Source organism: Quercus lobata, chromosome 11, assembly GCF_001633185.2.
Source record: "Quercus lobata isolate SW786 chromosome 11, ValleyOak3.0 Primary Assembly, whole genome shotgun sequence".
Lineage (NCBI taxonomy): Eukaryota > Viridiplantae > Streptophyta > Magnoliopsida > Fagales > Fagaceae > Quercus > Quercus lobata.
In genome coordinates this window covers 51,606,154-51,621,531 of record NC_044914.1, presented here as the reverse complement: position 1 = coordinate 51,621,531, position 15,378 = coordinate 51,606,154, and the positions used below count along the sequence as shown (strand labels likewise).

Below are 15,378 nucleotides of genomic sequence, written 5' to 3'. Positions count from 1 at the left end.
CCCACATACTTATATAACATTTTTGTGCTAGTCTATATTTAAATTAATCTTAAGTTATGCCCAACAACCCAAGTCCATTTAAATGGTTAACTATTTATTAAATTTCAAAAAAAAAAAAATATATATATATATATATATCGTAAAATTCAGAAGAGTGGCAGACTTGCCCATTAAAAAATTAATTAAATCCCCCCCCCCCCAAAAAATAATTAAATAATAAATACTAATACAAGCCAAGTAAATGGTTGACAACGAATCATTTGGTACAAGTAAAAGAAGAAAGTGTTGACACTTTACACTTTGATAGCCAAGCATTTACTGACTTATGGAAGACCATGATAGAAAAAATAAAAAGTTCTTCTTCATCATCGTCAAATGGGCAAAGTATAGCAGAGACTTCAGAAAGAGCAAAAATGCAGAAACGGCAAAAACACAAAAAAAAAAAAAAAAAAAAAAAAAAAAAGAAAGAAAGAAAGAGAGAGAGAAAGAAGAAGAAGAAATGGAGATGCAAGCTCATGGTCTGACAGCATCTCACTGTGGTTGAGAAGCTTCAACAATGGTAAACAATTTTTTATTTTTTTTTATTTGAGGGTGTTCTTGATTTTGCTTGAGGGTGTTCCTATTTTTTTTTTAAGGGTAAATAAATAAAAAAATTTATTTTTTTTTTTCAGGTCAGGGTATTCCTGGGAACACCCTGGACTGAACGTGGCGCCGCTACTGATGTTTATATTATTTTATTGTATTGAAAGCTAAATAGATCCACTGATGCTGGATGTTTTGTAAAGTAAGAGCATTCCCATCAACACTTCTAAAAAATTTAGCATTTACCATCTTAAAAACTAATTTTATAATATATAACACATCATTTTACAATATCCCTTCCATCAAAACTTCTATTTTTTTTAACACTCCATTTAAATATTCTTTCTTTATTATTTTTTATTCATTTTTTATTTTTCCTCTCTCTCCTCTGTCTCTCTCTTTATTAAACAAATAATTTTTTTTTTTTACAATCTTGCTATAGTGGGTTGTTATCTCTAGCAGCCCACTCTAGCTGGTTTGCAAAATGAATAGGATTTAAGAGCTTTGATGGAGTATGCTTTTTGATCTTTTGATGCTAAAATTTAGCATTTATAGCATTTGAGAGTGTTGATGAGAATGCTCTAAGTGGGTAAAATAGATAAAATAACTTTTTGTGGTGCCAAATACCTAAAAATAGCTTCGTGGATGTTCTGAGGGGAAAAAATGGTGCAATAAAAGGTATGTGCTCCTAAGCCTTGCAATCAAACGGTTTGGTATATGAAAAAAATAGCGATACATGCATCACAATTGTTTGACTGCCAAGGTTTGCAATCAGTGGCGATGCCACATTGGTCCCAGGGTGTTCCCAAGAACACCCTGAACTGGAAAAAAAATATATATATATACATATATATATAATAATAATAATTAAAATTTTTTTTATTTGTTTATCCTTAAAAAAAATTTAGGAACACCCTAAATAAAAAAACATATTTTATTTGTTCTACTTTCAAGCAAAAAAAAAAAAAAGCCCAAAAAAAAAATATTTGAACTAAAATCTGGAAAAAAAAATAAAAAAATTGTAACAGAGCAAGCGAAACCCACGGATTCTCAAAAAAAAAACAACCCACAGCAAGATTCTAAAAAAAAAAAAAAAAAAAAAAAAAAAACCTAACCTAATATACTAAAATCAGATTGGGCCTCAAACACTTCACATATGCAAGTCACGCAACAACCACGGACGACAACAACCAATGGAACAGACGAAGGAGATTGCCCGCCAGATTGGGCCTCAAACTCGATCTCCCATTCAAACGGACGAAAGCTACATCTTGACGTGCTACTCGATTAGTCTTCCTCGCCTCACCACTGTGCCTGACGGCACCGCCCATCAGCCTCAGGCCTCCCTGCTCCCTCAACCTCAAGGTATTTCATCTCTCTCTCTCTTCATCTCAGTCTCTCTTTATGAGTAATATTTACCATGTTTTTGGCTTTATGCCTTTAGCCGGTGTTTTATTTATTTATTTATTTATTTGAGAATATCTGGTGTTGCTGTTGGTGTTGGTGTAACTCAGTAACTGTGTAAGGTCTTTATGAGTAATATTTACCATGTTTTTGGCTTTATGCCTTTATCCGGTGTTGGTGCTTTTTTTTTTTTTTTTTTTTGAGAATATTCAGTGTTAGTATTGGTGTAACTCAGTAACTGTGTAAGGTGTTATTGTTGGTGAGATTATTAATTGTCTTTTAGTATTGGTGTTGGTGTCTTTTGGTGAGATACAACAAATTGGCTTTATCTGATTGGTTCTAGTCTTGTGATTGGGGGACATGGGGCATTGGGCTTTGTCTATAGAATTGGAGGGTAGATGGGGGCATGGGGCCGGGGTAGTGCAAATGTGCAACTAATAATTAATAAATATGGTTGTGTGCTGTGTGCTAGTTGATTAGTTCAACTAATGGTCATAAAATATGTAATAAATCACTCTTTTTTAGACTTGGACTTAAGCTATACGGCCTATATATTTTTGTGCTACAAAATTTATTGACTTTTTTTTTTGGTTAAGTAATAGTGTGATATTTCAAGTAGGGAAGTATCAAACAACCATAGTAATTAGTTGAACTAATTAATTTTGTTTGTTTGGGATATTAATTAACCAATAATTAATTGGAGAAAGAAAACTAATTAATAATAATTAATAATTTAATTAATCAATACTTTATATAAGGCAAACAAATTAAATTATGTTAGGTTAAACAACAATTAATTATTTTATAATTAACAAAACAACAATATAACAAATTATAGTTTATAAAAGACAAACAAATTAATGAAACAACTAAACAACAATACATTTGGGAAAAATTCCTAAAGCCACCACTGGGAAAAATTATGCTTCTTAAAGAACACCCTAGGAAAAATTCCTGGAGTCGCCACTGTTTGCAATCGTATTATAGGTGTACATAAGTAGTCCTAAAGCAATGTCTTGGTTTTTTGGACTGCTTAAAAATTTGAGTAGCCAAATTAATTTTATGATCTAAATTTTACATTTTAAGATGCAAAATTTGAAATTTTGGGGGTGCTAATATGCAAATTTTCATCTAAGTTATAGGTATATTCACCTACTCTAGGGGAAAAGGCCCCCTAGCTCCGCCTCTACCTAGGTGGCTATTATTTCTGTCAAATTAACAGTTAGGAGTGAGAGGATTTGAGCTCTTTATGTCTCAGTTGGAAACACTAAGGCCCTATTTGGTACGCGAGTTCTAACACATATTTTCAGTTTTTAAATAATATTACACGTATTTTCACACGCTTTTTTACCCACACGTATTTCAAAAAAATTAAAAATTGTTATTTTATTACATGTAACAAATAGACCCTAAGAGATTCCAACCTCTTTCTCTAAAATCTTTCACTCTCTAGAAAATGCAAGCAGGGCCGGCTCAATGAATTTGGGGGCCCTAGGCGAATACTTTAAATGGGGCCTTTTATTTAATTTAATTATAAATTCATATATTTTTTTCAATTAAAATTTATTTTTCTTGCTTTTTGAGAGGCAAAATTACTAATTAAATTTAATTTAATTTAATTTAATAATGTTTGAACATTATCATGACTACATTCGTTATTATCATTTTGTTGTATATTTTCATTATCTTCCAACTCTTTTTGATGAATTTCTTGTTCATTTATGAAACCTTCACTCAAATTTTCTACAAAATTTTGTTTTTTACTAGTAATAAATTTGTCCATAGCTCCTTTTTGAGATTCAATTAATTCTTCTCTTTGTCTTTTTTTTTTTTAGTTTTTCATATCCAGATGGATATTTTCTAGTAGACATTTGTAATTAAAAAATATTTATGAATAAATGAAACACAATCTATAATAAAAAAAAATAACAATTTAACTAGAATAATATAAATTTAATGTATAAAACAATAGAACCTGGTTTATCAAAAGCACAATTGTAGCTCTACTTAATATGATCACTTTACAATTTAAACCTGCATAAAAAAAAAAGATTAAAATTAATATTAATACAAAGTAAATTATTCTAAATTTATAATTTTGTTATCACTTATCAATACTCTTTTTTTGTGTAGCATTAAACTTTTTTTTTTGCAAAAGATTGAATCTATTAAGACCAACCCACTAGCAAAATGTGTAAAACCCAACTTAATCCACGCTAAAACTAAGACCATCCTACTATCCTAGAGCCCACTATCCCTCATGGTTCCATCCCACTAAATCTGATTTCTTAAAAAAAAAAAAAAAAAAAAAAAAAAAAAAAAAAACGTGTAAAGCCAAAAAGAAGAATAGAACAAAACGTGTAAAGCCACTTATTTAGAATTTCTTTCATATAGACTTGTACGGAGAGAATATGAGCAAAAACAGAGAGCTTTCGAGAGAGGAGGAAGCCGAACTGTCCAGGAGCAAGAAAAAGGTTAAGGAAGGGCACCATGCTGATTTTAATGAGGATTTACATGAGAATGGACTTTTGCAGGGAGGTTCGAGCTCGTGGGGGGTTGAAAAGAAAACTTTTAAGGATAAATTGGTAGGAGAGATTCAAGGAGCCTATGCCAAGGCTTTTGACTTCTCGGACCTTATGGACATGGAGGTAGACTCAAATGAGGAGGTGGAGGAGCTACGTGAGGGGCTAGCAGCGGTGAAACTTACGAGAGAGACCAAGCTCCGTATTAGGAAACCTTGGACAAATGCATTGATCATTAAGATGTATGGCAAAGCTTTTAGTCTTGGTGTTATGCAAAGTAGGCTCAACTTGTTATGGAAACCGGCGGGGTCTTTGGACTGTGTTGATCTTGGTAAAGAGTTTTATTCAGTTAGATTCTCGTTGAAAGAAGACATCGATGCAGTTCTTAAAAATGGACCTTGGTTCATTGCGGGACATTTTCTATCCATCAGGCCATGGGAGCCTTTCTTCAAACCGGATTGCGCTATTGTTTCGTCCATCGTAGTCTGGGTTAGACTTCACGCATTACCTATGGAGCTGTATGAGGCGGAAGTGCTTAAACAAATTGGTGAAGCTATTGGGAGAGTTCTTCGAATTGACTCGAATACTGCCATGGAAGCTAGAGGGAGGTCTGCGAGGCTTCGTATTCAACTAGATATTACTAAGCCGCTTATTAACACTGTGCTCATTGGAAGATTCGAACAGCCTATGATTTACGAAGGGATTCATAGCCTTTGTTTTTCATGTGGGAGGATTGGGCATAGGAAGGAAGCTTGCCCGCTCACCATTAAAAAACCAGAGGCGCCGGCGGAAGGTGGGCCGATTGGCTGCGGTGTAGAGAAGGGTTCGTACCAAGGAGCATATCAGCGTGGCATGCATGATCCGCACAGCTCTGGCACAGGTAGTGGAACCTAGAATGACAGAGGTGCTGACACTGAGGAGGACAGGTACGGGCCTTGGATGCTTGTGGCACGTAGAAAACCTGTGCAGAAACGAACAACTGTTACAGGTAATTCTGAGGACCACGTTAAGCATGGATTGGGCCAGTCCGTTAACGGGCTTAGGAATGAGCCGAATGGAAATACATGGGGCTGGCCAGATAGAAACAGGAGAAGTGAGGCTAATGGGCCTTTGAATGTGGGCCGAGAACTAGCTTTTGGTTTAAAGAAGGTAGACCAATTTGCGGAGACCCAATCCAGCCCTTCTGTCAAGGGTAAAAAGGATCTCGCGAGAAACAGGGCAGCGTCTAAGCCAGTTACAGAGGTGGGTAAAGAAATCCCTTACAAAAGCTCAGTTGGGGTTTCGCTGGGTAAGGAAAGTGAGGGTGACTGATCCGATGAGTTGTTTCAATTCGCAGCTAATGGCCGATCTGAGGTGGGGTCTCAAGCTTATCGTCATGGTAGCGGAGTGCTCAGAGGTGGTTCTGCCAGCTCAAGGAATGGGTTAGCCCGAAGGGAAGCAGGCGCTAGTGTGGAGAACACTATGGCCGTGGACGGCGATCAGTATAAGGGTGGCGGCCATCCAATTATTATCAGTAAGGTGCGAAATAATCCTGCGGAGATGCTATTGGAGCCGAGAATACCCATATCTGCAATGGTGAGTCGGTGCTTTCCGAAGACCATGCTTGCGATCGGGGTGAAGGAATTGTTGTTGGGAATAGTGGAGCAACTGAAGACTCTGTGTTCAGGGGACGCAAGAACATAGGCGAGGATGGAATGGATGGATTGGAGTTTGAGGAGGGATGTGGAGAGCTTGGGTCCACTGATTGATTGTGTGATCCTTTTTCTAGTTTTATTTAGTTGTTTAGTCATGAATGTTATAGTGTGGAATTGTAGAGGCTCTCTGAAGCCTAATTTTCAGAGGCATATTAGGGAGCTGGCCAGGGCTCATAATCCTTCTATTTTTGTAGTCATGGAAACTCGGGTTGGGGGAGGCAGAGCAAGGGAGATTATTGATTGACTTCCTTTTGATGGTGCCATTCTTGCAGAGACAATCGGATTTGCTGGTGGCATTTGGCTTTTGTGGAACTCAAACAGAGTAGTGGTAGAGCAACTCGCGAGCACGGAACAAGAAATTCATGTCGAAGTAAAGGTATTACCTTCCAACTTTTCTTGGATTTTTTCTGTTGTGTATGCTAGTCCTAGAATTGTGGAAAGGCAAGTGTTGTGGGATAATCTTAGTAGAGTTGCTGGTTTGCATAGTAAGCCTTGGATTATTGCGGGTGATTTCAATGAACCCCTAGCTGAAGTTGATAAGTTTGGGGGAAGACCAGTTAGCATAAATAGATCTCTTCTTTTTAAGGATTGTTTGGATAAATGTAACATGGTGGATATGGGGTTTAGTGGGCCGAGATACACTTGGACGAATAGAAGGGAGATTAGTAGTCTTATTCAAGAGAGAATTGATAGATTTTTTATGAACCCAAGCTGGTGTCTGCTTTACCCGGATGCTAAAGTGACGCACTTGACTAGGTGTCATTCGAACCATTGTCCTGTTTTGTTGGAAACTAACCCCAGTAGGCAGATGCATCTCACCAGACCCTTTAAATTCCAATCCTTTTGGTTGTCTGATCCTTCTTTTCCCAATGTGGTAAAGCAAGCCTAGCAACACCCTAGGAAGCTTAATGAAGCAATTGAAGTGTTTTCCAGGCAGGCCAGTTTATGGAACAAGAATCATTTCGGAAATATTTTTCACAAAAAGAAAAGGGTTTTGGCCCGGCTTGATGGGGTGCAAAGGGCTTTGGCCAGCCAGCCGTCTGTCTCTTTAGTAACGCTGGAGAACCAGCTGATTAGGGAGTTGGATGTTGTGCTAGAGTAAGAAAGGGATCTTTGGGCTCTCAAATCTAGAATTAATTGGATGATTTTGGGAGATAGGAACACTTCTTTTTATCACGTGTCAGCTCTGGCTCGTAGGAAGCGAAATTTGATCACTGCTATAAAGAATGATGCTGGGGAATGGTTGTCTGAGGAAAGAGAGGTTGCAAATCATATCCGAGAAGGATTCATTAATATTTACACTACATCTCAGGAGGCAGCAACCTATGATTTCAAGTATAATTTGCAGTGGCAGACTAAGCTCTCATGTGAAGAGAAAAACAGTATTAGCCACTTGGTGACAGAGGAGGAAATTAGAGTTGCCCTTTGGTCTCTAAAAGCTTTCAAAGCCCCCGGTCCTGATGGGTTACACGCCGATTTCTTCCAAAGATTTTGGCTTGTGGTGGGAAGGTCGGTTAGTGAGGAGGTAGCTACTGTTTTCAGAGAGAAGAAAATTTCGGACTACATGAACAGTACCAACATTGTGCTTATTCCGAAGTCCCAAGGACCAGAATCCATCGGTTGTTATCGCCCTATAAGTCTGTGCAACACAGTGTACAAGATAGTGTCCAAGATTTTGGGTGGAAGAATTAGACCTCTACTAGATCAGCTTGTTTCTCCTTGCCAAACGGCTTTTGTTCCTAGTCGGAGGGGAGTGGACAATGCGATAGTTGTGCAAGAGATCATCCATACCATGGGGAGAATGAAGGGAAAAGGTGGTTATATGGCTCTAAAAATTGATTTAGAAAAAGCGTATGATAAGCTCGAATGGGGATTCATAAGGGCTATGTTGATTAGATATAATTTTCCGGATAACCTCATTGAGATCATAATGAGTTGCATATCTTCTGTTTCGACTTCTCTTCTCTTTAATGGAGGGAAACTTGAACCTTTCAAGCCGTCGAGAGGTATAAGGCAGGGAGATCCGCTATCCCCTTATATCTTTATTCTTTGTATGGAATTCTTAAGCCAGCTTATCCAAGAAAAGTGTGAGGCTAAGGTTTGGTGCCCGGTAAAGGCATCTAGGAGTGGTCCATCCTTTTCTCATCTCTTTTTTGTCGATGATTTAGTTCTTTTTGCCAAGGCTAATGCAGATAATTGTAGCGCCATTAGAGAGGTTCTTGACACCTTCTGTAAGTGTTCCGGGCAAACAGTAAGTGACTCTAAATCCAGGGTATATTTTTCTCCGAATGTTGATCATGATGATAGGGAGGCTTTTAGTGATATTCTCGGCTTCCATCAAACGGAATGCTTGGGAAAATAATTAGGCTTTCCCATCAAGCACCAAGGAAACAATAGTCAGGACTTCGGGTTTGTGTTGGATAGGGTGAAGAGTAAATTGGCGAGGTGGAAGGCCAACCTTCCTATCAATGGCTGGGAGGGCAGTCTTGATTCAAGCCTCTTCTTCAGCTGTTCCAGCTTATATAATGCAAAGTAACTTGCTGCCTAGTAAGGTTTTGGATGGTATTGATCGGGTAAATAGAAACTTCTTGTGGGGATCGACCGAGAATAAGGGGAAAATGCATTGGGTGGGCTGGAAGAAGGTTACAAGACCTAAAGATGAAGGGGGTCTGGGGATTCAAACAGCTAAAGGTAGGAATACAGCTCTTCTAGCAAAGTTGAATTAGAGATTCCACACCGAAGATAAGGCCCCTTGGGCCAAGGTCCTTAGAATGAAATATTGTAGCCCTCAGAGACTAAATTCAAGAAATGCAAGCAAGCTGCCTAGCTCCAGAATTTGGAAGGGAATGTTGCGAGGTGAAGAAATTTTCAAGAAAGGGGTTAAATGGTTGCCGGGTTTTGAAAGTAAGTTGGGGGTTTGGAATGATAATTGGACTAGCTTTGGCCCTTTAAGGAGTACTATCCAGGGGCCTTTGTCTAGAGAAAATGCCAACTTGAAGATAAAGGATGTAGTGGATTCGACGAGCAGGTGGGATTGGTCTTCTTTTCAAATGATCTTCCTGGATGAGATTCTTAGAGACATTATGGCCACCCCTATTCCTTTCTCTTCTAGATTTGAAGATAGGATGGCCTGGGCCAATGGTGATTTTGATCTTAAAAGTGCGTACTTGCTTGCTACGGACAATAGGGGGGATGCTCCTTTTAAAGGTCAGTGGATTTGGAAGTTAAAAATTCTGCCCAGAATTCAAATGTTCGTTTGGAAATGTATGCATCATAGTGTTGGGGTTAATCAGTGTTTGGTGGATAGAGGGTTGCTAATGGAGGCCTGCTGCCCTCGGTGTCATGGTGAAGTAGAATCCATTTTGCATATGTTACGTGACTGCCCTTTTAGTAGATCGGTGTGGAATCATTTAGGTGGCTGTGTGAATAACTCTATTTTCTTCTCCATGAGCATCCAGGATTGGCTTTTCTCTAATGCCACATCTAAAATCCAGCACAACTCGGGTCCTCTGCCATGGAGTCTTGTGTTTATGTTCAGTCTTTGGCCGCTTTGGAAAGATAGGAACCTGTGTGTCTTCAACCATAAAAATCCTAATCCCAATTTGAACAAAGACATTATAGATCGGGCTACTGAGTTTTTCTTTTGTGCCTACAATGGCCTGGTTACTAAAAGAATGATTACGAAGAACATCAGATGGGAGAAACCGAGGGCTGGTTGGCTCACTTTGAATACTGATGGGTCGGCAGCAAGTAGTTCTAGTCCAACGGGGGGAGGTGGGCTTGTTAGAGATGAAAACGGAGATTGGGTAAAGGGTTTTGCAAGGAGGATTGGGAGTACTTCTAGCTACTTAGCAGAATTATGGGCCCTCCGGGATGGTTTGCAGCTGTGCTTACAAATTCATGCTCATTCGGTTGTCATTGAGGTAGATGCTAAAGCCATTGTGGAGACTTTCAACTCTCCAACTCTCACTAGTTCTTGTGTATCTCCTATCATGGATGAATGCAGACACATAGCCAATCAGATTCCTCAGGTCAGGTTTAGACATATTTATAGAGAGGCCAACAGGTGTGCCGACTTTCTAGCTAGACTTGGCTCTTCGCTTGAAATTGGTTTTTCTGTTTTTATCAGTCCGCCTGTGGACTTATTTCCCTTCCTGGAGGCTGATGCCAATGGAGTGTATGTGAACAGGAGGTGTCCTGTTTCGTTGTTGGCTGTTTAGTGTTTTATGAACTTTCCTTTTTACCAAAAAAAAAAAAAAAAACGTGTAAAGCCAAAAGCAAAAGCAAAACAATACCTGATTTCTTTAAAAAAAAAAAAAAGTGTAAAGCCAAAAAGAAGAATAAAACAAAACGTGTAAAGCCAAAAGCTAAAGCAAAACAATACTTTACATCTTTAAGGGGTCATCTGGACCATTCCATAGACAGCTAGGCTTCTAGAGAAATCTGTAGCAAAAAAGAAAGAGCAAAAACCCAGCATCTCCTCTTCCCCAAAAAAAAAAAAAAACTCAGACACCCATCAGCTGAAGAAGATCTAAAGCCAAAAAGAAAGAGCAAAAACCCAGCCGCTCCTCTTCAAAAAAAAAAAAAAAAAACTCAGACACCCATCAGTTGAAGAAGATCTAAAGCCAAAAAGAAAGAGTAAAACCCAGCAGCTCCTCTTCAAAAAAAAAAAAAAAAAAAAAAAAAAAACTTAGACACCCAGCAGCTGAAGTAGACGAAAGAGGCAAAGGAAGAGAAAGCAGAAAAGAACTTGAAATGAAGCTCTGTGAACACACCAAGTCTATTGCTAACACCGATTGACGAGTAAGTTAACTAAAAACAGTGTTTTTCTTTTAGAATCAAGATGGAGAGAGAGTCAGAGAGTGAGAGTTTTTTTTTTTTTTTCTTCTTTCTTTTTTCTGCCGTTTCTTATCTGTTTCTTCTTTCTGTGGTTTTGCCTATAAGCTAAAGATTTCTGCCTTTTGCAATCTTTTCTTCTGCAAGCAAAAGATTTGGGGATGGGAATAGTGTCACTTCAGTGTGAGAAACGGCCCTTTTTTTTTTTTTTCTTCAGATGATGGGAATTGGGATTAGCTTTAATGTCAGTTCAGTGTGAGAAACGGCTATTGGGATTAGCCTTCAATCTTCACGGGCTCCTTTTTTTTTTTTGCCTTCATGTTAGGTTCAGAGTGAGAAACAGGGCCATTTAAAAAAAAATTGAGAAATTAATATTATATAATATATTATATTACTATTTGGGGGCCCTCTTAGAAGTTGGAGCCTTAAGCGGTTGCCTTAATTGCCTATAGCTTCAGCCGGCCCTAAATGCAAGCACTCTTCCTTTCCTATATATATATCCTAGCTAAACTTGCTAGAGCTTGTCCATCATCACCTTTTCACGTCTTCCTCATTGCTGTAATTGTGGAAGTTGGTATGGATTTCTTCCCAAACTTGCTTCACCTTGTAATCCTTTGTATTTCGGTCTCGCTCATATTCCTTATATATAAACAAAAATCCAGTCATGCCAAGTTGCCACCCGGTAAAAAGGGATGGCCTGTCATTGGAGAAACATTGGAATTAGCCACGGCTAGAAGAAGAGGAACCCAAGAGATCTTCTTTAACGACAGAATGAGAAAATATTCACAGGATCTCTTCAAAACCTCACTGTTTGGTGAGAACATGGTTGTGTTTTGTGGTGCTTCAGCAAACAAGTCACTGTTCAACGATAAAAAAAATCTCTCCACTTGGTGGCCACGCTCCATACTAAAAATTGTATTTGTATCTTCTCCTGAACTTCTTGAAGATGTAGCCCAAAAAGATTTTGCTCAAATGAGGAGGTCCGTGGTTGAATTTTTCAAGCCCGAAGCTCTTCAACATTTCATACCCATCATGGACTCCATGGCAAAGGAACACTTGGAGACAGAGTGGTCTCCTTACAGAAAAGTCAAAGTTTATCCACTCTCCATGAAATATACCTTTGCATTGGCTTGTAGGTTTTTTTTAAATGTCACAAATCACAGCCATGTGACAAAATTTGCTGATCACTTTGCCATTATGATGGATGGTTTACTGTCTGTGCCTATAAATATACCAGGCACAACCTTCAACCGTGCCATAAGAGCAGGCAAGGTTATTCGCCAGGAGATTTTAGAAGTCATCAAACAGAGGAAGAAGGAGCTATCCGAGAATAATGGGACAGTTGCTCGTGACTTTTTGACTCGCTCGCTCCTTGAATTAGATGAGAATGGAAAAGCTATTAATGAGATGATGATTGCTAGTAAAATTATGTCCTTACTTATTGCTGGCCGTGATTCCACAAATTCAGCTATCACATTTGTGTTGAAGTATCTAGCAGAGTTTCCTCATGTTTACAGTGAGGTCTTCAAAGGTACTTCTCAACACTTGAACCCTGGCTTCTTTCAATTAAATTACAATTAAGCTATACTTCTTTTGTTTCTCAAAAAAAAAATGAAAAAAAAAGCTATACTTCTTTCCTAGTATAAAATAATCTTTATCAATAGTCCTAGTGTCTCTACCATTTAACAATTTTCGATAGTATAATGTTGAATTGCGGTTGGGGATCAACAACAATTTCAATTTAGAATTCATTTTCATATTTCTATATGTATATATTCAACTAAACTTGGTGTATATCTTTGTTAATATAGCACTGCTTAATAACTTCTTCTTGGATTAAAATTTGAGAATTTCCACCTTTAAATTACATATTTTTGTACTTCTTAACATACATGTCAAATTACATATTAATGGAATGTTATGTACTATTTGATCAACAACTTATGTTATTTATTATTCAATCCATAACCCATGTTTTGTTGAAAACTTAAAAATATAAAAACTTTAAATTTAAATATTTTTATAATAAAACAATTATTGATCTATGATGATCTTGATATTTTGGACAAATATAAGGTATAAGAAAAAGAATATAATTTAATGGTTTATTTATCAAAATACATATCTAATATAAAATTATTAAATGGTCTAGCATTATCAATACATCTACATACACATTCTATAAAATAAAAAAAAAATAAAAAAAATAAAATAAAATAAAATAAAAAAATAAAAAAAAATAAAAAAATAAAAACCATCTACATACACGCTATAGATGCAAAACCTTTGGCTCCCTCAGAAGAAATAGAAACTTTGTTTGGTATACTATATGCCTTCAGACAAGTGACATAACTTATAAATGAAATTTCGAATGATTAATCTAATGAAAAAGTGGGCCTTATTTGAAAACAGAGCAAATGGAAATTGCAATATCCAAAGGCCCAAATGATTTGTTGAATTGGGACGACATTAAAAAGATGAAGTACTCTTGGAATGTGGCACTTGAGTCTATGAGGCTTACACCACCTACTCAAGGAACATTTAGAGAGGTTGTAAATGACTTCACCTACACAAATTTTACTATTCCAAAAGGGTGGAAGGTATGTGACACTTACCAAGTTACCAGTACATGAGCTAAATTATACATCAATTCTCTATGTTATAGTGGTGATTCTTAGTGTTAATCCATATATTTGCAGACATTTTGGACTCCATATTCGACACATAAAAATCCCAAATACTTTCAAGATCCTGAGAAATTTAATCCTTCAAGATTTGAAGGGAATGGACCTGAACCTTACACTTTTGTACCATTTGGAGGAGGAGCTCAAATGTGTCCTGGGAGGGAGTATGCTCGATTAGGAATACTAGTGTTTATGCATAATGTGGTGACGAGATTCAATTGGGAGAAAGCAATTCTAGATGAAAAGTTGTCTTTCAATATAGCACCCATTCCGGTTGATGGTCTTCCAATTTACCTTAAGCCTCATAGTCATAAATAATAGATTGTGTCAAACATTAATTGAATGACACAAATTTTATATAGGAAATGTTAAATCTACTACCAATTTTACTGTAAAATTTTAAAAATCTATCTAGCAATAAATGTAAATTGTGTCATTTCAATAACATAATAAATGAATGTTTGAATTACTTTTTTATGATTTGTAACATATCAATATATAAGTCTCATGTAATAAAAATTGTAATATCCCAATGACAATCATATGTGCTTAGCATTTATTTATTTCTTTTTATTCTTGGGAAGGATGTAAGCTTATCAATTAATATGTCATCAATCATAAAAAGGAAAAAAAAAAAAAAGTAGTGCAAAAATTTGATTGTTATGTTATTGAAATAACTCAAAAAGAAACATTCATTGCAATATCAATTTATAAGCTTTTGATAATAAAATTGGTAATAACTTCAGCATTTTCTAACATTAATGAGTCCCAGCCCCTCTTAATTTCAATTATGCTTTATTTTTTTGCCCCCGAGGATTATATTTATGCTCATTGTTTTTGGCTGGATATTTATGCTCATTGTTTTTTTTTTTTTTTTAGAATGATTTATGCTCATTGTTGATTCAATAAAACTAACTACTAGTCCCCTCTCCTCAAAAAAAAAAATCTTGTACATTATTGTTCTTGCATTACCAAGTACATATTTGGCCGAATTAGGGAAGAACAAACACACATTGATTTTATGGGAAATTCTACCATACTCATTATTATTATTATTATTTTTTTTTTTTTTTTTTTTTTTTTTTTTTTTTTTTTTTTTTGTTTTTTTTTTTGTAGAACCTCTTATAGTCATTGTGAGAAACAGAAGTCTTCACATGGGCTGTGATCGTGCTTGTTCTGCTGCTGCCCATGTGACCATGAAGCAGAAGAACTGATTGGGTTTTCAGAGCTGGGCCTGCAACTCAGATTTCTCTCATTACCCATGTGACTGTAACTATGTGAAGCAGACTTGTGATTGTGAAGTGTGAATAAGATCTTACATGAAAAGGGAATGAAAAAAAAAGGACGACATAAATGAAAAGTGAAAATAACAATTCATACTGTGATAAATCAACAATTGGGCTGAATGGTCACAAGTCCCAACCCAACGGCTTAGCCGAAAAAACTTAGGCAAAGCATGGGTTAACCTGCTCCCTCCTATTTTTAACATTTAATTCAATTTTTTTTTTTTAATTTTATAAATTATTGCCATGCATATTGACATTGGATTTTCAATATAACAAACGTTTAGATAAGAATATAAATAATACAATTTTCTTTAGATTGACTTTAAAATGTTCACAAGCCAATACACCCGGTTAGCATATTGATCTTGAA

The 15,378-nt window shown here is 36.6% G+C and overlaps 1 protein-coding gene across 1 annotated transcript; it reads left to right on the top strand.

Annotated features, from left to right (window-relative positions):
* The first annotated feature begins 3,370 nt into the window (after positions 1-3,370).
* Positions 3,371-14,132, top strand: LOC115969220 (beta-amyrin 28-monooxygenase-like). The gene is made up of 4 exons (XM_031088819.1): positions 3,371-3,442; positions 11,507-12,569; positions 13,451-13,638; positions 13,738-14,132. Exons 2-4 carry the CDS (start codon positions 11,507-11,509, stop codon positions 14,038-14,040), a joined length of 1,554 nt encoding a protein of 517 aa, XP_030944679.1. The 5' UTR covers positions 3,371-3,442; the 3' UTR covers positions 14,041-14,132.
* The last annotated feature ends 1,246 nt before the right edge of the window (positions 14,133-15,378 follow it).